Below are 26,497 nucleotides of genomic sequence, written 5' to 3'. Positions count from 1 at the left end.
ATAGTCTTTAGATAAAGGGTTTCAAAAGAATTATATCATTCTTGCATGCTTAGTCAGTGTGTAATTTGACATGTATGTTTTGGACTTTGGTAGTCCATCCATGAGACTAAAGATAATTCAGATAATCAATTTAATTTCATCTAACATGTCCAATATGAGTTAGGTTGCCTTTATATTCATGGCTGATTTCAATGCAATTGTCTTTAGTGATGATCATGTAGTTGTTTCTATCTCTAAATCCAACCTGAAAATATGATGTGGAAAGTTTCATGAGATGCAAAAAACAATGGGTTTATAGTTTTTCTTCTTTAGTTCTCTCGAAATAATTTCTTGTCTTGAGCAAAACAAGTGTGGTAGTAGAAGTATAGAGGAATAAATAAAAACAATAACTTAAATCATTGTATGTTTTCATCAATTGTTTTTGTCTATTAAGTTTTAATTGCACCCTTGCTTAATCCAAAACAAAACAAACATTGAAACTAGTATGCATAACATGCTTTATACAAGGAATAAATAAGCCTTCAATGTATGTTAAGTAACAATATTAATAAAACTTTGTCCTTATTTGTGCTTTCAACTAACTCTTTTATTTTATTTTCACCAAAATTATATTGGTTGTTTCTTTTGGAAAGACCGTAACTTGTTGAGTCTTATTTGCATTTGGAGCTGAGGTATTTTTGCATACTATCAATATTCTAGTTCTAGAATTTTGTGTCTTGTCAAAATTTTGGTTTGTTGTACAAGACTCTAATTGCCTTCAAACTTTCTAGTTGTTGTTTAAATTGTACTTTCTAAACTGAATTTTTGTTATGCAAATCTAAAGTTATATTTTTTTTAAGACATGTGTTTGTTCAAATTATGTTTGCTACTAGAATGTGTTTAAATGACAAATACATCATAGAATTATTAGCAAGATAACACATAAACTACATTAGGCTATTAGAATTTGTTTGTTGTCTAAAATTATCGTTGTTTTCAAAAGGATAAAAATGGTAATATCTTATTCTAATGTAGTCATTTTTTTTCTTCTTTTGAAAACAACCATAATTTTAGAAAACAAACAAATTCTAATAGCCTAATGTAGTTTGTGTCGTATTGTAAATAATTTTATGATGTATTAGTCATTGAAATTTGGTCTTGCTTAATTATATGACAGAATATGAATATCCTTCAAATTTGTAGTTGGATGTATAATAGAATGTTTGGCCGAAAGGGGAACACTAAAGGATTTTTAAATGGGGTGTCTGAATTTGTGTCTTTTGCATGCCAATAAGAAAACTTGTGAAATGAAAAAATTAGATGTCTTTGTTCTAAATGCAAAAATCTCAACTTCTTATATTCTAAAGATGTTAAAGTTCATCTTTAACATAAGGGTTTTACACTTGATTATTGGTATTGGACATGTCACGTAGAAAGTGATCCAAATTTGTGTAATATTTTTAATGCTCATCCAATTTTAGATAGTACCCAAGGGCGTGCAGCCCTCTGATGGCGAGGACGTGTAGTCCTCTAAAGGTGAGGACATGTAATCCTCTGAAGGCAAAGGTGTGTTGCCCTCTGAAGGTGAGGGCGTGTAGCCCTACGAAGGCGAGGGCGTGTAGCCCTCTGAAGGTGAGGGCGTGCAGCCCTCTGATGGCAAGGACGTGTAGTCCTCTAAAGGTGAGGACATGTAGTCCTCTGAAGGCGAGGGCGTGTTGCCCTCTGAAGGTGAGGACGTGTAGTCCTCTAAAGGCGATAGGTACTAGTACCCAAGGGTCCACCCTTATGAGAAAGCATGAGATTGACTCATTGAGAGAGCCGGTCGTCCCAAATTCAAAAGATTGGACATTAGATGTAGGAAATCTATGCAGTTAACATGATTTTTAGGGATGCAGATGCATGCAACCTTTGTCGTAAAATTTGGTAAATGCGGACTTCATATGAAACAATGCAATGCAATGGAAAGTTGTACAATGACATTCTTTCCCTATTTTGTGATTTTGATTTTGATTTTTTTTTTTTGGAAAACACAGATTGACTATCCTTTTGAAAGAGGTGATAATTCATGCAACCTTATCCTATCTTTTTGCAAATCTCTCCGGGAACTCCCTTAGAGTGTATGTTTTGTTTGATTTAGTCACTTGACCATTTTGGAGTGACGACAATGGAGTCGTTTGATGTTTAATCAATCCATTGAAATCCTAGGGTTTGTCCCCCCCCCCCTTTTTTTTGTTTAAAAACATCGATGGGTGAGAACTTTTGATCGGCCCCTATGTTCACTTGAGGCTCATGCACGGTGCCCCTCATTGCCCCAGTGTAAGGCTTTGAGGTACCAATCGTTTGTCTTTCGTCATGACCTTGTAGCAGGGAACCTATTGGGTGAGAACTTCTAATCTGCCCCTAGGTTCGCTTGAGGTTCATGCACGGTGCCCCTCATTGCCCCAGTGTAAGGCTTTGAGGTACCAATCGTTGTCTTGTTTTCACAACCTCGTAGTGAGGAAGAACGAAAGAAGCAGTTGATTCTTGCAAAAAGAATTTTCCAAGGACGAGAAATAGTTGAAGGATTTTTTCAGTTGATGGATTAATTCAAATGACTCCTATGTAGAAGCAAGATGTTTTGATGTCTTGATGATGCTAAAAGATCAAGTGCTTCTAAGTTTTATTCAAGACAAGAATCCAAGAATCTAAGAAAATCAAGATATATGATCAAGTTGATCTCTAGAATCTTAGGAAGAAGTTTCCAAATTGAAAAAGCAAAAGGTTTGGCCAAAGAATTTTATCTAAATCATTTTAAATTGAGATTTACTCTCTGGTAATCGATTACCAGCAGCTGAAAAATGTTTATAACAGTCATTAGAAATTTGAATTCAAAATTTATAATGTGTAATCGATTACACATGGAAGGTAATTGATTACCAGCAGTTTATTGAATGTTTTAATTCAAATTTTAAAGCCTGTAATCGATTTACACAAGTCTTGTAATCGATTACCAAAGGAGATTTTCAGAAAATAATTTCCAAGAGTCACATCTATTCAAATGGTTTATGAATGGCCATCAAAAGTCTATTTACATGTGACTTGGAAACACGAATTTAAAGAGAGTTTTCATTGCCCAAAAAGTTTATCCTCTCAAAAGATTAAGAGTTTTTCTGAACTGAAATGTCTTATCCTCTCAAAAAGATTCCTTGGTCAACCACTTGCATATTCAATAAGGAATTTTGATTGATCTTCATTGTACAATCTATCTCTTTTAAGAGAGATTTCTTCTTCTCTTCTCCTTATTTCTGAAAAGGGATTAAGAGACCGTGGGTCTCTTGTTGTAGAGGATTCCTGAACACAAGGGAAGGGTTGTCCCTGTGTGGTTCAGACTTTGTAAAATGAGTTTTACAAAGAGAGTGGAAAATCTCAAGTGGGTTGCTTGAGGACTGGACGTAGGCACGGGAAGTGGCCGAACTAGTATAAATTAAGTTTGCATTCTTCTCTTCCCTTAAACTTCTTTTATTTGTTACTATTTATCTTTTGCTTTAAAGAAGTTTATTTTGAATTGTCTTTTGAGTAATTCATGTTAAGGGTGCATCGTTAATCCAAAAAGAGAGAGTGAAAGTTTAATTGAGGAATAGTCTTTGTATCTTAATTCAACCCCCCCTTCTTAAGATAACTAAGGCCATTTGTCCCACATCCTATTATTGATAACTCACTTCACTCTAAAAAGACAAACTTTCTGGAATGATAAAATGAAGTCACATGAACGTCTTGAACACGGTCAATCAAATGCTTTTTTCTTTTATTTTGAAACTTATTTGTTTTGAACTTTACTCGTTGTTTACGGCACCCCACCAACGTGCAGGACGAGTAATCTCTGATTGAACGGTCTTGGAAGTCAACACTCAGGAGCGCAGGTCATTTTGAGCAAACAAACCAATGGCTTACACTCACATTCCGGTGGAAGTTGAATAAGCAAAGATATGTTTGTGAGAGGATGAGAGAGACAAGAATGTCAAATTCATCCATTTTAGCGTTGTAACTGTGGTTTATAATAATGGCATAAACTTGAAAATCCTGATGAGTCATTAGAGACATCTAACAACAACTTTTAAAATTGCCCCATGTGTGGTGTCGTTTGTCAATGTTAGGATTCACAAGCGATTTTCCTTGAATTTCAGCTAGCCCACATCAATTAGACTTTGCACCTTATGCTTCAGGGTCATACAGTGCTCAAAGGAATGCCCCAGGGCTCCTCCCCGATATGCACATGTTGCGTTCAAGTCGTATCCTCGGAAAAATGGAGGTTGAGGAAACCTAGCAGGGGTTATGGCTACCATTGAATTATCGAGTAGATATGGGAGCAAGTTATCATAGGACACCAGAATTAGGGTGAATTCTATAGGCTTTTTGCTGCAAAATTCCTTCTTTGGTTGGTGTTTTGGATCGTGCTAAAGGTGGTGTTTAGCATTGGTTGTGTGGAAGGTGGGTTTTGTTGTTGATTTGGGGATGGCCTTTATGAATAAATGGGTGGTGGGTAATGAGAATGGCTGATATTGGCTGAGTAATGATGGTGTTGAGCTGGTGGGGAACTTGGTCGTATAGGAATGGCACAGCATGGGTTTCTCCCTCCTTCTCATCCTCTTCATTTGCCCCAGTTTTCTCATTTGTTCAAGCAGGATGATTAAATTTGCCTTTTTTCATACCTACTTTGATCCTTTCGTCGGTGAAAACTAAATCAGCAAAGCTTGAAGGTGTATAGCCCACCATCTTTTCATAGTAGAAGGTTGGTAATGTGTTTGTTATCGTTTTTTTTTTTCCGTCATTGAGGTGCCACTTGAGCTGTCAGGTCTCTCCACCTTTGGGCGTATTCTTTGAAAGATCCATGCCCCTTTTTGCACATGTTCTGTAGTTGCATCCTATCCGGAACCATATCAAAATTGTACTGATACTGCCTAACGAAGGCAACCATTAGGTCCTTCCAAGAATGGACTCAGGAAGGTTCCAAGTTAGTGTACCAGGTAACAGCTACCCCAGTAAGACTTTCTTGGAAGAAATCTATCAGCAGTTCCTCATCTTTTGCGTATGCCCCCATCTTCCGACAATACATCTTTAGATGGTTCTTGGGGAAAGTAGTCCCCTTGTACTTGTCAAAGTCTGGCACCTTGAACTTGGGAGGGGTGATGATATTGGGTACTAGAAATAAATTAAATCACATCTAAACACAACTTTACATAAATAACAAATTATATATATTCTACAAATAAATTAAATTACATACAAATATAAATTTAAATATATAACATAATATTTATATTTTTGACTAAAAATTAAAATAATATATATACAAAATTAATGACTTCAAATAATTATGAGTAAAATAATTTAACATACAAAATCAATAATTTAAAATACATAAAACTATTCTAATTTAAACATAACATATGAAACTAATAATAACTAAAACTAACGTAATATAAAAAATTTAATTCAGACCTAATTTTAAATTAATAATTTACAGTACATAAAATTATTCCTAATCTATGATATCAAATATTTAAACTAAATATAATCTATCATACACAAAATTTAAACTAAAGCTAATCTAAAATTAATAAGTTACGGTACCTAAAATTATTCCTAATCTTTTATATAAAAAATTTAATTCTGACCTAATTTTAAATTAATAATTTACAGTACATAAAATTATTCCTAATCTATCATATCAAATATTTAAACTAAATGTAATCTACCATATACAAAATTTAAACTAAAGCTAATCTAAAATTAATAAGTTATGGTACCTAAAACTATTCCTAATCTATTATATAAAAAATTTCAACTAAACTTAATCTATCATATAAAAATTTAAACTATTCCTAATCTACCATATAAAATTAATAACTTAGAGTATGTAAAACTATTCCTAATTTACCATATAAAAAATTTAAACTAAATCTAATCTACCATATAACATTAAGAATTGAAACTAAACTATACAAAATTATTAGCTTACACTACCTAAAACCATTCCATTATTAGAATATAAACATCTACATAAATAAAAACATACAAAATATTCAATATATAACTTACAAGTTTTTAAGAAAATGGAAGAACACCAACAGCAGCAAACAACTAGCTCTCTCTCGACACAAGCAATTTCACTCTCTCGGATAACACAAGCAAACTCGAAAGCAAGGAATGCAGGCAACGAATGAATGCCATGACCCAGCTTTTAAACGAAGAATCACACAAATCGCCAATGACATTTGCGTTTTATGCTGCAAACCTGCAGACCCTGCACCTAGGCTGCTGCACTGCTTCGACGGGACGTGACACAGCAGGCTCAAAGCACCAACAGGACCAACGACTCCAGTGTGGCAGGCTGAAATCACCAACGAGCTTGGCGCGTCCCCCAGGCCTTGCCATGTGTCGACCATGCACGAAGTCGCCACTCTCACTTGCGACTTGCATGCTAGGTACGTGCAAAAACAGTATCCTCTGAAAAAATATTTGAAAACGACACCAGACTGAAAAATAATTTGTAAATCAACCCCAAACTAAGAAATTTACCCTTTGTCCTATGCCATAGGACTAAAATAATAACTATCAATTTGAGTCAATCTCGGTCATCTATTATTTTATTATTAAATCGGATGATAAATTTTAGGAGTGCATAACTGTTTCTCTAAAATCAGAATTTCATTTGCTGACTTTTTTTTCCTTACAGCTCTTCATCGTAGACTTCTTATATATAATATACAATCATATATACTCCCGCTATTTTAATTGGGAATTATGTACATTTGTTTTGTTCACATTCTTGATTTAATCATTCAAATGAGTTCAAAAGTGAAAAAAGAAGTGTTCGAAAAAACTAGAGAAAGTTTTAAGTATATGATATCATTAAAGAACTCAACAAAAAAATAATTAAGAGTTTTACTATAACACCAAGAAAAAATAGTTTTTTCTGTTAAGATGTTTTAACATTATTTTTCATTATCTAAAAAATCAAATTATTTTTTAAATAATTAAAATACGCATTATTGCCTTGATAATTAATCTTTTAATAGTATTTTATTTATTTAAAAATTATTAAAATATTTTAGTAGGAGACCACGTTTTTTTAAAAAATTTATAAGTCCATGGGTTGGCCCTAATCCAAAGAGCTTTGTGAACTTTTTTGGGGGAAAACAAAAAATGATCTTCGCGTAAGTTCTAAGATTTTTTTTTCTTTGGTTGCATCTGAACATTAGGCTACAGGGAGAATTGTTTGCAAGGTCCAAATTAAACCCTCTTCACAAAGATCTCATAAATCATAATTGGATAAAATTCTAGGAGAGCTACCAAATCCAATTTTGGTGCCTACGTACAACTTTCTTAAATTATAATTAACTTGCACTTCCTACCCCCACTAATTACATTTTTAAAAAAGGTACAACAACTTTGTTTTATAAGGGTCTTTAGTCACATGACTCAAATACATATTCAGTCTTTCCCATTATTTAAATGTTGGAAGCGAAAAATAAGAGTCACCCATATATAGGTTTGAATTACTATACATCACCTTATGAGCTGTTGAAAGCTGATCACTAGTTACGAGTGTGTCATAAGTCATAAACAATAAAAGTTCAGTTGAAAGCTTAGCACTTTGGTGATGGGAGATTGTTCTGAATATCTTCAACCATAATCACACTTTCAAAAGAGGTAAACAACCGTTATAGACAAAAACTTCTTTATGTAGTCTTACATAATGAATATTACCGAATGCCCCTTAATTTGTTTTATCATTTTAATAATTAATATCATTGAGTCTTTCTTATTATCGGTACACATAAGCATGACACCAAAGGTTTATGGTTAGTTGACACATTGACGATGGAACAATTTTTCTTAGATCTGTTAATCTTTTGCCTTGCGTTACTATATATGTTCAACTATTTCTATTACTTATAAGGTTTAGATTACAATGTATGACATGGTTTACTATTGCACACAAACATTTTGTTTTATATTTTTATTCTTAAACAAATTATAAAAACATTTAATAAACTATTTTTAAAAATATTTAAAAATATAAATAACTAAACTAAAGTTATAGTTTATAATCAATTATAACAAAAAATTTAAGACTGGATTAATTATTTGATTGATGAAGATATTGGTTCACAATCCATTAAGGTTGACCCATAGTTGAATTGTAAATAATTAAATATATACCTTTATATTATATATTTAGTAATAAATTAATATAAAATTAAAATTTAGGTGTAATTTAAAATTAGTATTGTATTTTTCTAAGTTTTGGGTCGAACTCTCTAAGGCCAACCACTCATGGTTAACCTCTACAAGGTCTCTTCCTGGATTTCGGACCACCTTAATCTTAGTAATGACTCAAATTTTAGTCTCATTTGTTTGTTTGGCTCGAGGCTCAAGCTAGTTCAAGGATAAAACAACTAAAGCTTAAATTTTAGGTTTATCAATAAAAAAGTATTTGTCTTCAGTTTTTATAAAGCAAAAAAAGATCATATTTTCTTAAAAAAATCATATATGTTAGTAAAAAGGTCCAATATACAGTTCTCATTTAAAATATAAATAGTTTTCTTAAAATTTATTTTAGACCTCACTTATCGTTAGATCGGTCCTCAAGTTGAAAGATTGTATACCCTCATAGATTTTGGGTTGACCTCCCCAAGGTTGATCGCTCATGGTCGACCTCTTTACAAGGTTGATCTTTCTAAGGATTGCGGATTACCTTCATGGCTTAGTTTACCCTTATTGACTTGTTGGGCTCGAGACTAGAGGGTTGTGTACTCTCCTAGATTTTGGGCCAACCTCTCTAGGTTGAACTCTCCAAGGCTGAAATTCTTTTAGCCAAACTCTAGGTTGGTCTCCTAAGGCCTACCTCTCTTGGTTTAAGTTATACCTTCTAGGGCCTCGAATGATTGACCAAATTTAGTCTGGTGCCATACACATGGACGTTGACCTAACAGTTTGTTTTTTCCTGCTCACCTTACCCACTACTCTGAAAATCATGAAAGGCAATCAACCCGTGATATGGGGAAACCACTCTTGAGAATCTTGGAAACAAGTTGAAAATCGAGTAGAATAAAAACCCTAATGCTAACCTTGGGAAAGGGAGATTACACACTCAGATGCTTATGGTAGGCTGCCTCTAATTCTAGCTAAGAAAACCTATACCAGAACAAGTATAAAAGATCATATTACATATCTTACAAGATAAAAGAAAATCATAATAAGTAGTTACATAATAGTAATTCATCATATGTAGATATTATTTATGAACCTTTAATTTTAAAATATTCTAAAATCTAATTTTTAAAAATTTAAAGAAAACAAAAAAAAAAGCAAAGAAACTAGTTCTAAATTATTTTCTAGCACTAGTTTTTTGTCCCATTTTTTTCCAATTAGAAATTGGTTTCATTGGTTATTACCTGATCTCTTACTCTTCCTAACTTCTAAGTTGTCTAAATCAATAATTGAGCACTTTCAGACCCAATTGATTGACCCAATCCATTTTTATAAGTGCTAAAAAAGAGTTAAGAAAAAAACAATATAAATTTAAATTACTAAATACAAAAATAATATATAACTCAAGTCATTTTTGTAATTAACTTATCAAGGGGTCTAGTGTAGTTTGAGCTATGTATGAATTATTGTATACTCTCTACTTGAGTTCTATACTGGCCAAGCCTATATCTTAGTTATGTTAGTGAATAATAACCATTCAAGTGCCTATCCACTCACTAACTAGATAAACATCTATCTTGACAAACTCTACTCTTATAAATAAAGAGGTACATTATAGATACAACAACTTCTTTTAATTTGCATATTAACTTTGATTATTCACTAACTTGAGCATCAAATCTCTTTTCATGTATCACATCACTCAAAAAAACTTGACATAAAGAGTAAGATCACTCATAGAGATCACCTCAAAATTCAATATAACAAGTTCAATTCTTACGAAATGTAAAAATTTATATAATTAACTTACTTTCCATCATCTTCTAATACATCATTTTTCTTTTTATACCACAAATCATTTTGTTAACTTTTAAAAACTAATTTATGTGACACGTTGTGTGAAAACTTATGTCTATTATTTTCATTCTTAATGTTAATATGATACCAAATAAAATATGCAATCAATAAAGTACATTTTTTAGTTTTATACATTTTCTTTAAAGTTTAAACTATAATTACCTATAGTTTTATTTATTTACTGAAGTTAGAAATTTTATAGTTGTATACATTTTCTTTAATATTTCATAAAATAATAACTCATATTTATATCATCATATCTTAATATTGACCTACATTAGAAAAGACCTTTAAATTTCTATTTTCAATTTAACTCCCTTCTCAAAACCCATAATCTAAAACTACCCTGTTCATAAATTTCACTATATCACAACTGTTTCACAAGGTATTTATTCATCAGCGTAATCACATGAAATACGATACTCAGCATACTGTATATAATTATGTACGACATTAAAATGAACAATTATAGAGTTGACAAGGTTGATACGACTTTGAGCATTACGCGCCGTTTGCTACCTTCTCTTTCCGTGGAAGTAACGTGTGTTAGCTGTGTTATGTAACTACTATCTAACAAGACCCGTAACGTCGAATTTATTCGGCTATTACATCAAATTAGTTATAATACGTATTCATACTAAATAGTTAGACTTTCTTTTAAAAAAAGGAAAAAATATTATGTGTGACAAAAAAAATGTAGTTAGATTTGGATCCTACGATATAGAACTTAATTAGCTAATGTCACGAATTGCATTGCCCGAAGCAACGGGAAGAAAAACAAGACAGAAGAATGGTAGTATTTTGTGTGCATGATTGAGGGAGCCACATGTGTGTGAATAATGAAATCGATAATGATGATGAATGAGCCAAAGGGGGGACCCTATCCGCGTAACAGAGTTGACGTTAAGGCAAAGGCAAAGTTTGCAAAAGACAAATTTACTCTAACAAGGTAGGGCCCTTTCTGAGTGCTAGAACTGATCAATTCCACACCCACCCATTTTGACTTTGCCATCGGTTTTCCCACAAGAGCCATTCTAGACCATCCAAATAACCCAATTCCCACCCTACCCTTTTTCCTAGAAGCCAAAGTGTCCAACAAATTTTTTTGCATTAAAAACTCCCTCACTCTTTTCCTCTTTCTAACGCATCATCACCCACCTTCATTCATTCATACTCTCATTTAGCCGTCCCAACCCCTCTCTCTCTCTCTCTCTCTACTCTCTTTATTTTTCTTTCTTAGTCAACCGTTTTATACACGACATGTCCGTCCTCTTCTGTCCAATTCTTTGACTAGGTCCCTTTCATTGTTTTTTTCTCCACTTTACTCTTTAAAAAAATCCAAAGAAAAACCCGTTGAGCATTGAAAGTTGAAACCCATCCCCATAAAAGTTGAGAAATGACGAGCATCCAAGATAAGCACCAAAGATAAAGTAGACCACATTGAAGAAAGAAAAAGAAAAGAATAAAACCAACACCCACTTGCTTTTTTTATAAAAAAAAAATAAAAAAAAATCGAGATTCAAATCCCTTACCAAATCCACCATCACAATCATCCTTGACAATATTTTTTTTAATGATGCAACGGATTCACAATGTTCCATTTAGCCTTGAAGAGAACGAGAAAAAAAAAATAAAGATAAAAAAGAATCCAATAGTGTACAGGGAAAGGGAACAACACCCACTACTAATTTCTTTGGAGATTTTAATGCCCCCCTGACTGACTAGAGTAGTAAAGTTGCAATTCAATTCAACACGCCATAATTGCACCCCGTTGAAAACTTGTAACGTTGATTAAATGATGGCTTGCGTTTCTAAACCTTGTCACGGAAAAAAGATGATTTTGGCTACGAATTTCAAGACGATTCTAGAATGAGATTAGTAGCATCGGCAGCAGAGACAGTGTGATTGTGCTCTCCCTCGTATGTTACCACCAGCATAGCTGGATCATCCAAAGCTCTTTCCACATGTTTTCGCGCTGGACACCCTCTCACACTACTGCACTTGTAGTAACCCCTGCAATTATCATTCCCAAAACCAAAAAATTAACACCCATGACCACTCCTCAGATTCAATAGGTACTCAGAAACAGCATAAAAGAAACAAATTAATTGGGTCCACTTTAAATTTTGAAATCAAGTGAGAGACATATAAGGTAAATTGGATGATTTTAAAGAAAAAAAATGTTACGGGATTCGATCCACTCTACTAATAAATTTAATATTTATCTATATAAACAAACTAGCAATTACCAATTATACCAAATAAACTAACGATAGTCCAAGACGAATAAACTTTGCAAAAAGAAAAATAATTTAAATTAAATTAGTTATATAGTAGTAACATAGTATTTGATGTACCTTGGATGAGGCGATCCTTTAATTGGTTTCTGTCCATATTTCCTCCAAGAATAATCATCTGGTGGAATATCAGCCATCTTCAAGCTTATAGCTGGTACCCTCACTACCCTCTTCAACCTCATTTTCCTACAGAGTCACGCGAAAATATATATAGATATCATGAGAACAAAATTGCTAAAATAAATCACCTTTATTTATTTTTAAAAAGAACATGTTACAAGCAAAATCAAAATTAATTACATGTAATCTTTAAAAATTCGATATTTAGATTTTTACGACTCTAAATTTAGTTATGGAAAAAAAACCGAAATCGAGATACCTCTTTTTGGAACAATGACAGCGGCTAGAGGAGCTACCGCACTTTCCAGAACCTAAATTCTCAGAGCTGCACTTTCTCTTGAAAGAGGAAGACGAAAGCGGAGGCTTCCCCGCGGACGACACGTGAGAGAGGCTCGTGATCTGAAAGTGGGAGGTCGTGGTCGTGGCCGCCGGGGATGGTTGTTTGTTGTCGGCGGCGTCGCCGGTGAGGGAGGAGACGAAGGAAGTAACGGCGGAGGGGTATGAGAAATGAAGCGTCTTAGACGATGAATCGTTGAGGTGTTTCTCGGTTTTGGGGATTTGGTGAAGGGAGGGAGGTGGGATCTGGTGCAGCGGGGTAGCGTGGAGAACGGGCGGTTCGGAGGGAGGTTGGGTGTGTTGGTGTTGGTTGGGGAGAGGGGCGCGTCGGAACCTGGCGTGGCCGGTACGGGTTCGGCCGAGGAGGGAAATGACCTTCTGGAACTTGGAGACTGCCACGTCAGCGACGGCTTTGCAGTCCATGGCGATGGCGATTTCATTACTAGAGCTATTGTTGTTGTTGAATTGATGGTGGGCTTGGGCTTGGGCTTGGGTTTGGGAGAGGAGTCTGATGAGCTTCTCGACGCTCTCTAGACCAGAAGCGGCTTCTTGGACGGCATTTTCCTCGGCTTTGGTTGTGAAACTACTGATGTTGTCGTTTCGGGTGTAACCGGTCGTCATGAGGTCCACGGCCATAGTTGGAGCAATTACACCATGGGAGAAGGAGAAAATTAAAGAAAGTATGGGGGGGCGAATAGCTGTTAGCTATATCGCCTTGGTCAAAATGGTGCTATAGGATTTCGGCAGGTGACTCGACTCTCACGCTACCCTGTTTCCGTCAAATGTGAATGCTCACACACTCTCATCATACGGAAAATACGCTCTTTTCTATTACTGCCAACCAATTTTATTCAAGAATACTTTTTTAATTTTTTTATCAGTAAGTTCCTCCTTATGTCCGAATATAATTTTATTTTTTTACTTTTATTTGTCTTTTTTCATAAGATTACTTTTTGACCCAGATACTTTTTATTATTTTATAATAAATATTATATATTTAAAAGATATATATTATCCCTTGTATAAAGATTTGATAAAAAAAAATTAACACACTTTAATTAATTAATTTGATATGAAATCAATTAAGTGAAAAAAAGAAATTATAATATAAATGGTTAGTAAATTTAATCTTACTAAATAGATTTTCTTAAAAAATGTAAATTAGTTATAAAAGTCTTATAAATGAAATAAACAGTTTTTAATATTTACTAGAATGTTAGTGGAAATTGATTAAATATAATCCGATTGACTAAATAGGAATGCATGTAAGTTGTTAAAATTGGATATTATCTCTCTTCGATTTTTACAAATAATAAAATGAATATTAATTGAAAAGTTTAAACACATAATTTTTTTCTCTCCTCTCTTTAATCTTTAGTACTAAGAAAAAATATTCTCTCTAATGAATCTATAGGAGCCCAATTCTCCATTTCAACAAGTCAACTTCATAATTCATTTTTTTCTATAATATTTTTTTATTCATAAAGTTTAAATTTAAAATTATATTTAAGAAAAATGATTTTGGTTTTAATATATATATATGACTATGAGTATCTTTTACATTTTTTTATTCAAGATAGTAATGTTATAAGTGATAATTTTTTTCTTTTTAATTATATAATTAAGGTTTAAACTCTAAATCAAACACAAAGTTAAAACGTGTAGTTGATTCAAAAGTTTTAAATCGAAAAAATTTAACTCAATTAATTAAATAAAATGTGAGATTGTGAGTTGTTGTAAACTTTTTTATATGTTTTCGATCCTTTCAAATAAAAAAATTACAAGTTTTAGTAGCTAAATTTAAAACCATTATACGGAAAAATAAATATAACTAGTGTTTTAAAATATAAAAATATTTAATATTTATCTTACAAAATAAGAGAAGAATTTCATTTTTATGTATTGTTATCGAAAAAAACACATTATTAATTAATAAAAGTTATGATAAATGTTTTTTTAAAATAATTATTATTAAAGTTGATAAATTCATCATACATGCTAGTTTTATATAATAAGTTGTGATTGATATATAAATATTACATACTTTCATCATAGAGTTTAATGGTTATGTATTGACGGTGTAAAATAGTTTTATACTGTCGTTTAATCATACATCACCATTTGAAATAATTATTTTAAAAGTCAATAAATTATATACATGTGAGTTGTGATTAAATGATTGTCTAAAAATTTTTATGTTGTGAATATATAAGTTTTTTCTCTACATTATATACATTATTTATTCATAGAAAAAGGTTATTATAGAAATATAGATTATTTCATAACAATATTTTAAATATAATTTTAAAATAATTATTATAAAATTTAATACAATTATTATGTAATTGCTTAATTGTATGGGAGATAAAGTTACTATCATAAAAATACTTATAAATAATCTATTAATAAAATTCTTATACTAATAACAAGATTCAAACTTTTGTGTTCATAAAATCTTCTACTAATAAAATTATTATACCAATATAAAAGTCATTTAAAATTGGTCTCTCTATTTTTTAATTCACCATTTGAGTCTCCTATCTTAGTCCAAGAGCTAATTTTAACCGTTAACCATTAAATTTAAATGTTGACTAAACTAGAAAGTTGATTAATATTTTTCTTAAAAAATATTTAAGGATTATAATCATGATCCATGAAGTAAGAAACAAAGTCTTTTACCATTGTACCGAAATATTTATTTGAATATTTGGTGCAAAATATAATATTAATATAAGTTATATGCAAAAATAATTCAAAATTCAAATTTATTATTATTTTTTTAATTTATTGTATTTTTATAATTTTTTATATTCTTTTAAAATATAATATATAAGATGAAATTTTATTTTCTCATAAATTAGAATATGTATACTTATATAAGCTTTATTTTTATTTTATATATTATATTTTTATAATCTTATGTATTTTTATCACACTATTCAAAACTTATTTTATAAGGTAAATATATAATATAAATTTTGTCTTTAATGTGTATTTTTATTACATAAATTATAATTTCATAAAATGATAGTATTTTATTATTTTTTTAATATTTTTATATGTGATTTAATGACAGTATTTTTTTTACTTATATTAATATATTCTTGTTATTTATTATAATAATATTTAATTAGATACAATTTTTTAAAGAATTAAATTATATAGTAAATATACATAATTAAATAAAATGAAAGCATTTTCTATTTTTTAAAATGTTTATGTATGTAATTTATTGAAATTATTTTTTTATCTATATTATAATAAATAATATGAATATCTTAATATAGATAAAAAAATATTATCATTAAATCACAAGTATTATTTTAAAAGATAAATATAATATATAAAATAAAAATAAAACTTATATAAATATATATTCTAATATGTAAAAATAAAATTTAATCTTATATATTATATTTTAAAAGATAATATATATAATAAAAATATAATAAATTAAAAAAATAAAATTTAAATTTTCAATTATTTTTGTATAAAACTTATATTAATACTATATTTTGTACTAAATATTCAAATAAGTATTTAAGTGTAATTGTAAAAAATAATTTTCTTCTTCTAGTATTTTTTTTAAGCATTATTTTTTTAAATTCTTATTTTTAAGAAAATATTAACCAACTATTAAGTATTATTTTTTAATTTTATTATGTGTGAATTAAGTTAGTGGAGAACGTTGACCTTTTCTTAGCGGTGGGGACCACGGGGGTTATAATTGATGCGAGGTAGTACTAGACTACTAGTATTGCTGTAGGAGTAGGCGTGTGGTGTCTGAGAAGGCAAGGGGATGGGGTGCTTTTGACGGCATTTGCATCTCCATTTGCTCAGGTTGACTTGGAATGCCTAAATACGGATATCGAGGACGGGGAGAGAGTTTTTTTTTTTTTTTTTATCATAATATTAATATAAAAGTTATTTTTATTGGAGATTATAAATACACACTATAGATATTTTTTTAATAAGATTTATTTTATACTTAAAAATTAATTAAAAATTTAAAATTCTAAATCACTTAATTAAATAATAAACTATTACTATTTAGGTCAATTACGACAATTATTATTTATTATTATTGTTTCATCTCCCGTGTTTATTATTATTATTATTGGGAGTGTTTGTTGAATTAAATCGTTAAAGAAAAAAAGTTATCTAATTTAATTATTTTAGTTGAATTAATTTATCATTTAATTTAATATAATTTAAAAAAATTTAGGTTGAATGTGTTTTTTATTTTATTTTATTTTATTTTTTAAGGCGACTAAAAGATTAATTTTTAATTTAAGATTTAGTTATAAAATTCATTATCTTTCTCCAATAATATATTTTGTCATAATTGAACTCAAGTCCTTCATATATAGTCAGCATGTGTTGGCCACTCTGTTTTACCCATTGGGTCATTAAATATATTTTTTCACAAATAGGTGTAATTTATATAATAATTTTATAAATATATAAGAAACAAAAATAAAAATATGAGTGACATTATAAATAAAAATATGCACATATGTATAAGTTGGATTTAGATTGAATTGAATTAGTTTTTAAAATTAAATCCAAATTCCAATATGATCTAATATAAAAATCAGTTTCTAAATTTTTTTATTCATTTTATTTTCAGTTTATTCGATTTTCATTTTTTTGTTGTTTAAATTAGATTTAATCGATTTATTGACCACTACCACAAATTCCTAATAATATTCTTTGGATCTATGAACAGTGGATACTTGGTGGTTTCAGGAATGTTTTCAAACGTATATGCATGTTTTTATTTTATTTAAGAACATAATTACAAACAGTGACGAATCCAAAAGATTTTTTTAGTGGTGGCACAAAATTAGGTTAATCATTATTTTGTTCTTTTAATTTATTTTTCATGTTCAATTTGATTATTTTATTTTTAAAAAATTCAATTTGATACCTTAACTTATTTATTAAATTTAATTTGGTCTTTTTTTTAATTTCTAATTAGGTTTTTTTTTTATTACCACTATCATGAGGTTCTTTGCACGGACGGATCTAGGAGTTCAGAAAAGGGGGACTAAGTGTGTATGTTTGGATAAACAAGTTAACAAAATGAATTTTATAAAATTTATTTTGGTTAAAATTAATTTTAAAGTTACGTTGGAATGTATTTATTATAAAATCAAGTTAAAAATAAATTCATTCCAAAATTATTTAAAGTTATTTCAATGCAGAATTAATTCTAGATTCAAAATTAATTTTAAATTCTTTTCAATTATGAAAACAACACATGAAAATGTATCTAAAATTATTTTTTAACTTAAAATCAATTTTACAATGTGAAACCAAACTTACACTAAATATTTTTTTTATTTTTTAATTATTTAAATATTTAATTTTTATTAAATAATTATTTAATAAATCATTTATTTTACAAAAAATGCATTAACTGTTTATACTCAAATTAAAATTTTATTTCAAACAATAAAAATGGAAACGTATCTTATTTTTTTTTAAAATATTGTTGCTTAAAACTAATAACTCATAATAATTAATAGTTATCAAATCTTGCCACTATGAATGATATATAAAAATATGTTTATAATATTATATCTAATGTTATATAAAGTATTAACTGCAACCAGCTGCTTGTCAAAAAAAAAAAAAAAATTGCAAGCAGCTGTTCTTCCTCCTTTAAATACTAAAACTTTTCCCCTAATTTATAAATGCAATGATAGTTAACGAAAACCTGTCAAATATTTTGAGACAATTATTAGAGCATCTCCAATGCAGGCTTCTTCCCAGGTGTTTAACGGGAAGAAACTATTTCTTAATTTTTTTTGTATTGGAACATGTTGACGTGGTAAAGTACGTTCCTTCATGGCCGAGAATCGTTTCTTATATAAGAAATCATACCTAGCAATTAAAAAAATAATTTTCTTAGACATAACAAATATGTAAACAATAAAAAATTTGATTTTCTCAGCTTCAACAAGAGAGAAAATAAAACTGTCAAGGGAAGAACATGGAACATATATACTTGTTGAACAACCCCAATAAATCCGAACAATCATAAAATTAGAAAAAAAAAGTGATTTAAATCCAGATTCAAGCAAAACAGTAAAGGGAAAAAATGGAGAAACCAAATGCAATCAAGTTGAAGGCAAACACACCAAGACGAAGACGAGTCCATGGTCGGAGATGCGACATGCAACCGTAATGGAGACGAGAGATGCGACCATGGCCAGAGACGCAACCATGGTCAGATACGAGACCATTTTTGGAGACCTGACCATGTGCTTCATTGTTGACGCCAGCGAAGGTGAAGGTGAGGCCACCCGACCATGGCCGGTGACGCTACCATGGCCAGAGGTGGTGACGCAAAGTGAAGGTGAGGCCACGTGAAGGTGTTGCGGTGGTGGCTGGAGGTGTTGACGAATGTGGCCATGAAGGAGAGGAAGAAGATACTGAGGAGAGGAGGAGAAGGGGAAGCTTCAGGAGGTGTTGCTGGAGAGAGAAAAAAAAGTATATCGTGAAAAGAAGAAAAGACGTGCTGGAGAGAGAAAAAAAATTATCGAGAAAAGAAGTAGGTAGCTTTTTAATGAGGTGAGATGATCTGGACCGTCCATGTTATTAATGAGGTTGAATCTGAACCGTTGAATAATTGAGGTAATTAATTAAGAAAGATTTTGACCGTTGATGGAAATGTTACCATTGCTATTGACCGTTGATGGAAATGTTACCGTTGCTATTGACCGTTGATTTGAAAATAATACTGTTGAAGTGCAGAAATGACCGTTGAAGTGCAGAGCTATGGAAATGTTTTCACTTTGCTTATTCACTATAAATTTATGCACGATACAACATATTTTCACCGTTCTTGTACTACTATTTTTTTTTGTTGCTATCAAGTGTCAAATTTTTTTTATTCTCTCTAAAATGGATCTCAATTAGTATAATTATCAATGTTACTATAGTTATTTGCAAAACCAATCACTCCCTACTAGTAAAAATTCTCAAAATCCACTGCAATATATTATGTATCGACCACCCCATAGCAATGAAAATTTTCAAAATCTACCGCAATATGTTATGTGTCCACCACCACCTCCTATCAGTGAAAATTCTCAAAATCCACCATAGTATATTATGTATCCACCACCCCCACACATGTGGTATATGCATCCTTCATCCAATGTAGAACCACCTACTAGTGGTAGTTCTCAAAATCCACAAATTTATAGTCAACCATCAACTCCCACCAACTCAAACACGTGTTATAGGCTTTCTTTATCCAATATTGTGCTCCCTAGCAATGAAATTGAATCACCCGTCGGTGTAGATGGTATTCAACTAGATGAAGGAGATGAAAATTCAAGTGGAAAAAAAAGTCGTACCGCATTCTCGGTCACGGAAGATGTGATTCTCATCCGATCATGGTTGAATGTATCAAAGGATTCAATTATAGGAGTCGACCAAACATCAAAGCAATATTGGGCAAGGATAAAAAATGCATACAACAATGACGATATGCGTCAAAGCGGACAATTTTGTGAAAGAAGCTGGACTCAATTAAAATCTCGGTGGAACAAGATCCATCCTCTAGTTCAAAAGTTTAATGGGTGCTACAAACAAGCAGATAAACCTAGGAGAAGTGGAAGTTCAGAGAAGGATGTTTTGGCTGATGCTCATATGATTTACTCACAAGATACAGGTAAAAAATTTGAGGTTGAGCATGCTTGGTTGTTGTTGAAAGATCAATCAAAATTTGATGCAGAATTTATGTCAAAGTGTTAAAAAAGAACAAAGGTTTCTACTTCTGGAAATTACTCATCGTCTTCTAACCCAGAGACACCCATTGAAGTCGAAGAATATGATAGGCCATCACCAATGTCTCGCCCAATTGGACAAAAAGCAGCAAAAAGGAAAAGCAAAGGAAAAGAATGTCATAACACTCTCAATTTATCTAGCATAGAAAGTGTAATGAAGAACAAAAATATGAACACATCAAAACTTATTCAATTATAGGAGGCACAGGAAAAGCGTCTTCAAGAACAGGAACGACGTATGGAGTATGAAATCCTCATGAAGGATATTTCCAACATGTCTGAACAACAACGCAAAGACCATGAAAAGTATTGTGACCATATTAGGAAAAAACTAGGATATTAAATTTTTAGTTCTTATGCTAATGTTGTGTTTGATATTTAATTTTAGTAATGTAGGTATTTGTTGTGTCTTAAATTCAGAATTTAATGTTGTAAAACTAGTTGTTATGAAAATAGTTGTTATAAAATTGGTCGTTGCAAACTAGCCGTTGAAAAACTAGCCGTTGAAAACTAGCCGTTGAAAAACTAGCCGTTATTAATGAAGCTATATAAATGTTCAATGTTTCATTATTTTGACATATTCTCATACAATATTTCTCTCTTATTTCAAACACTTTGGTTACCATATAATGGATCCAACCATCGATTTAGATGAAGTTTTAGATCAAATGATAGATAAGGAATTGGAAGATAACAGCGATGAAGAAATCATTAGGTTGATACTTGAGAGCCAACAACAACTACATGGCAACACCACTAGCCGTAGCCAAAGAAGGAGAGTGGTACATCATAATCATGAAGAAGGTCATCATTGATTGTTCAATGACTATTTTTCAGAAAATCCTGTGTACACAGAGATTCAATTCCGAAGAAGGTTTCGTATGCAAAGGCATGTGTTTCTCCGAATTGTAAATGCACGCAGCAACCATGACGAATACTTTCAAATGAGGGTCGATGCACTACGTCGAAAAGGCTTATCTCCATTGCAGAAGTGCACAACTGCTATTCGTATATTGGCTTATGGATCACCTGCTAACAGTGTCGATGAATATGTTCGAATTGGTGAAACCACTGTAGTGGAATGCTTGAAGTGATTTGTATTAGGCATCTGCACCATATTTGGGAATGAATACTTGAGGAGACCAAATAATGAAGACATCGAACGCCTACTACAAATGGGAGCGGAACGTGGATTTCCAGGTATGTTAGGTTCCATTGATTGTATGCACTGGGAATGGAAAAATTGTCCAGTTGCTTGGAAAGGTCAATTTTGTCGAGGTGATCATCGCAACCCAACAATCATTCTTGAAGCCATGGCATCACAAGATTTATGGATTTGACATGCATTTTTTGGAACCGCCAGTTCAAATAATGACATTACTGTGTTAAATGGATCTAATGTGTTTGATGAAGTTTTGTTAGGACGTGCGCCCGCAGTGAAATTCATGGTGAATAAAACCCAATAAAATATGGGATACTTTTTAGCAGATGACATTTATCCAGACTTTGTCACATTTGTGAAGACCATCTCAATGCCACAAGGAGAAAAACGAAAATTATTTGCACAACGACTAGAATCGGCAAGAAAGGATGTAGAACGAGCGTTTGGAGTGCTCCAATCTCGATTCGCAATTATACGTGGTCCGTCACGTTTTTGGGATGATGGTAAAATGAAGAATATCATCTATGCATGCATCATATTGCATAACATGATTGTTGAGGACGAATGTGACACATATCAAAATAATATTGATTACGATAGTGTAGGTAATAGCACTTCAACATTTGAAGTATCTTTAGGTGCTCATCCTAGTATCATATCAACATACCTTTAGAGGAGAGCACAACTTCATGACAAACAAAAACACTGCCAACTTCAAGCAGATTTAGTTGAGTATATTTGGAAATGTTTTGGAAATGAAAATAAGAATTAATTTAATGTAATATTTTTTGTTTTTCATAATTATGTTTTTTATTTCAATGTCATTGTATTTAAATATTTATTATGTAAAAATGTATTTTTTATTGTTACACATTTCCTTTAAATATTATGTAATTTTTTATTTTTAATTTATATTTAATATTTTTTTCATTTATTCATATTTAATATTTGTATACATAAAAATTGAAAAATGAATTAATTATTTTATTGAAATAATAATTAAATTATAATAAAATGATTTAAATGTTTGGATTTCTTGCGGTTTTTTACATTGGAGTAAAATTCTATATAAGTTTCTTATGAATGACATGACATTGTGGGGACCACAAAAAATGATATAGGGACCATAAAGAGATGGTTAAGAAACCCATGAGTTTCTTGCATTGGAGATGCTCTTAGCACCTATGGTTTTGAGTCAGCACCACTCCTAGTTATTCCATGAAAGAGTATTTTACGTAACTCATACTCCACTTTATACTTAATAGGGGAGGACTCAGGTCCTGCCTGCCCCCTCTCTCACTCCGTTCTCGGATCTTTGGTTTTTTTTAGTGGATATCAAGATATTTCTATTAGCTTTAGTCTTTTAGGTTAGTTATGATTCTCAATTCGAAAACCAAATTTAGTATATGTTGCTAAATGGACTACATGGGTTCATTTTTTTAAATGGTATAATTTGGTCCCATTTAAAATAAATTTTGGTCTCATTTTTTAAAAATATTTAGAGGAGACAAAAGAAAAATAAGATCAGATTGAACCTATTTTAAAAAATAAAGAACCTAATTGAATTTTTTTTTAAATAAAAAAGACTCAATTGAACATAATAAATAAATTAAGGAGATCAAATTGAACTTTATAAAAATAAGATGACCAAATTAAATCTAAAAAATAAATTAGAGGACTAAAATATATAACAATTAAACCTACAAATTAAAAGGATAGAGTAGTAAAATTAGTATCAATTAATTTTTTGTTTTTCATTTATTATATTTACATACATTTAAAAAATATTATGGGGACAATACCTATTTTTTATGGGAAAAATAATTTATTATACATGTACAAATAAGAAAATAATTATTGTGGGGGCAATCTTAACACATGGATCCGCCATTGATTATAAATATGTTAAAAAATACATAAACGAATATTGATTTAATAGATAGGAGATTTTTTTTAAGCAAAAAGACTTATATTATATCAAAAGCAATATGTTTAGAAACACAAGGCATCACAAAGTCAAAGGACTAGAAAGTGGCATAACCAACACAAGCTCTTGCAAGAGTATAAGTTATTGTATTAGCTTGCTTCCTAACATAGTGATGCATTGCATTTTATTTCATGCTTAGCATATTTATTCATGTAAGTTTGCATTCATGTGTTAATTAGGCCTAGTTGCATGCTTATTTTCTTTAATTTTCACCACCTAAGACTTTTTGAGGTTTGTTTTGTGTTTTGGTCGTTATAAAGGTGAATTACTTGAGGACATGTTCATGAATGTTTGAGGTTCTACAATTGGAGTGACTAATATAGAGGAAGAGAATTTGAAACAATGTTTAATCTTGGATCAAGTAAAGGAAGGACCATAAGCAACTATGTTGGAAGATAAATGAAGAAAAGTGACAAAATTCAAAACTAGAAGATATATGTATGTGTAGTGACTTGAGGATATATTGAGTTCTAGACATCAAAGCAACATGAGATTGGTGCCAATATTTCAAGGATGAAATTATCTACAACTTTTGTGAAGACACCAAGTCAAGAATCTCACGTGCTGAATGTGAGTTTGGTTATGCAAGCGACACATGCTACAACACTTAGTTTCACATTTGTTTATTTTTGTGTTTTAATTGTAATGGCCTAGGATCTATTTTAGGTTTAAATAGACTTTTTAGAGTTTGTTTTGGTAAGTTTTCTACTGGGGGAGACCCTAAGGAGGAGTGACGTCACACGGATCAGGATTAAAGACGATTCATCTTTCTTTCTCTTCCTCAGTTTGGATGTTCTTATCTTATCTCTTGGTTTTGCTCTCTAGCTTTAGGTGTTTTCTTATTTTTCTTTAGGATTAGGGCTTATCCCTTGACTATTGTTTATGATAATCTATTTATTCGAGGTTCTCTTCTATTTTGATCAATGTTTGCATGATGTTAGACACTTTGGGATGAACTGAGAGTGGAACTTACGCATTGGAACCATGAGATGAGAGCTTAGGTTTTGATTCATGACGATAAGATTAATCACATGTGGGTGAAACGAATTAGTAAAGAGCATAAATAGTTCAATTTCCTACCTTGTTCTTTATGCCACGATGGATTTATTGACCATTACCACAAATTCCTAATAATATCCTTTGGATCCTTGGATAGTGGATACATGGTAGTTTCAAGAATATTATCAAACATAAAAAATAAGTATTGATTAAAAAAATTATTTCCATTGTGTATCAAAAGTGATGCCAACACATAATTGAAGATTGTACTTTTCAAACAGAGAAATGATTAAAGTAGACAAAGTCTCTTTTTATGAGAATTTAATAAAATCATTTACCCAACTTAAAAAGTAAAACTTATTGTTTTTTATTCACTAACTAATTGAGCACAATTTTTTTTACTTTAATATAAAAGTTTACAAAATATCAATACCTAAGATAGTAATGAATACCAAACAAAAAAAAATAGCAATGGGTGGAATAAGAAAGAAAGGACTCCACTATAGTGACTAACCAAATCTTACAACAAACTTTAAATATCAATATAGTCAATATATATTCTATATCAATAATATGATATATATATATATATATATATATATATATATATATATATATATATATATATATATATATATATATATATATATATATATATATATATATGAGAGGATGGATTAAATTATATCAGGGTAACTTTGATAATTGTTACATTATTATTTTATAACTTTCAACTAAATAATGTTTTCTTAAAACTCATTATTGGATTAAAAGTTCCTTTCATATAAATCACATATGCAAAACTTCATATTAATCTAAAATCATTTGTTATCTCTTTCATATAAATTAAAATCAACATAATATAAACATTTCAAAATATACTAAAATGTGGATCATATGATTACCTTCTTGTTGTTCAATTTTGACAAAATTTGACACAAAGATCAATAAAATCGCATTCTATATCAAGTTATAAAATTGGTGTAATAGTATCAAAGCTACATCGGCACCTCCTCTATGTGTGTGTGTGTTTTATAAATTTGAGTGCAAATTTTAGTCGTTATAATTCTGATATACAAATGAGTCTATATATAGTTGATAACCAACTAGGGGTGAGCAATGACTGGGTTTGAGTTCAAAACACCCAATCCGCAGCAAATCGACCAAGAAAATACATGGTACGTAACCATCCGCTCAGTGTTTGGGTGTAGGCAGGTTCAATTAGAATTGACTGAGATAAATGTGGGTGGGTTGTTTCGGGTCATCTACTCTACAAGCAAGCTCACTATAAGCAGTGACACCAAATGAACCACCATATCATGGTGCGGTTGGATGGTGCTAGAATAGGTTGTGCAATCTTTTACATTTTATTTATTTAAATTCTTTTTGAGAAATTATTTTGAAATTCAAAAGCTTACCTGGAAATCATCTTTATTAATGTTAATTATTCAAACGGTCATATGGCCACCTTCTATCCTATAAATATGAGTCTCTCATGTTCAATTTTTCACACCGAGGAAAATCACTCTTCTCTTCCTTTTCATTTCTCTTCTATGTTTCTGGGTTCAAATTTTTGCCCTTGCTCATTTATATAGCATCAACACGTCTGAGAAGTTCCTATTGTATCGTGGGATACCACAAATACGTTCTTTAGAGCAATGCTCATACACACCTTAGGAAAACATTGTTCATGATCTTCAACATTGTTTCCAACAATCTAAAGGACTTAGCATGGCTGAAGATATGAATGTTGATACCACCA

At 30.9% G+C, this 26,497-nt stretch overlaps 1 protein-coding gene and 1 pseudogene across 1 annotated transcript; one reads left to right on the top strand and one right to left on the bottom strand.

Annotated features, from left to right (window-relative positions):
• Window positions 1–11,495: 11,495 nt before the first annotated feature.
• On the bottom strand, window positions 11,496–13,603 carry LOC114393736 (probable WRKY transcription factor 15). The gene is made up of 3 exons (XM_028355164.1): window positions 12,709–13,603; window positions 12,390–12,515; window positions 11,496–12,045 (listed from the first exon to the last, which is right to left on the bottom strand). The coding sequence occupies exons 1-3, from the start codon at window positions 13,419–13,421 to the stop codon at window positions 11,886–11,888; spliced, it is 999 nt and encodes a 332-aa protein (XP_028210965.1). The 5' UTR covers window positions 13,422–13,603; the 3' UTR covers window positions 11,496–11,885.
• Window positions 13,604–21,216: 7,613 nt separating this feature from the next.
• LOC114391487 lies at window positions 21,217–22,521 on the top strand (annotated as a pseudogene).
• The last annotated feature ends 3,976 nt before the right edge of the window (window positions 22,522–26,497 follow it).

This window comes from Glycine soja, chromosome 17 (assembly GCF_004193775.1).
Source record: "Glycine soja cultivar W05 chromosome 17, ASM419377v2, whole genome shotgun sequence".
Taxonomy (NCBI): domain Eukaryota; kingdom Viridiplantae; phylum Streptophyta; class Magnoliopsida; order Fabales; family Fabaceae; genus Glycine; species Glycine soja.
Note: the sequence above shows the minus strand (reverse complement) of the source record. Positions and strands in the feature narration are given on the sequence as shown.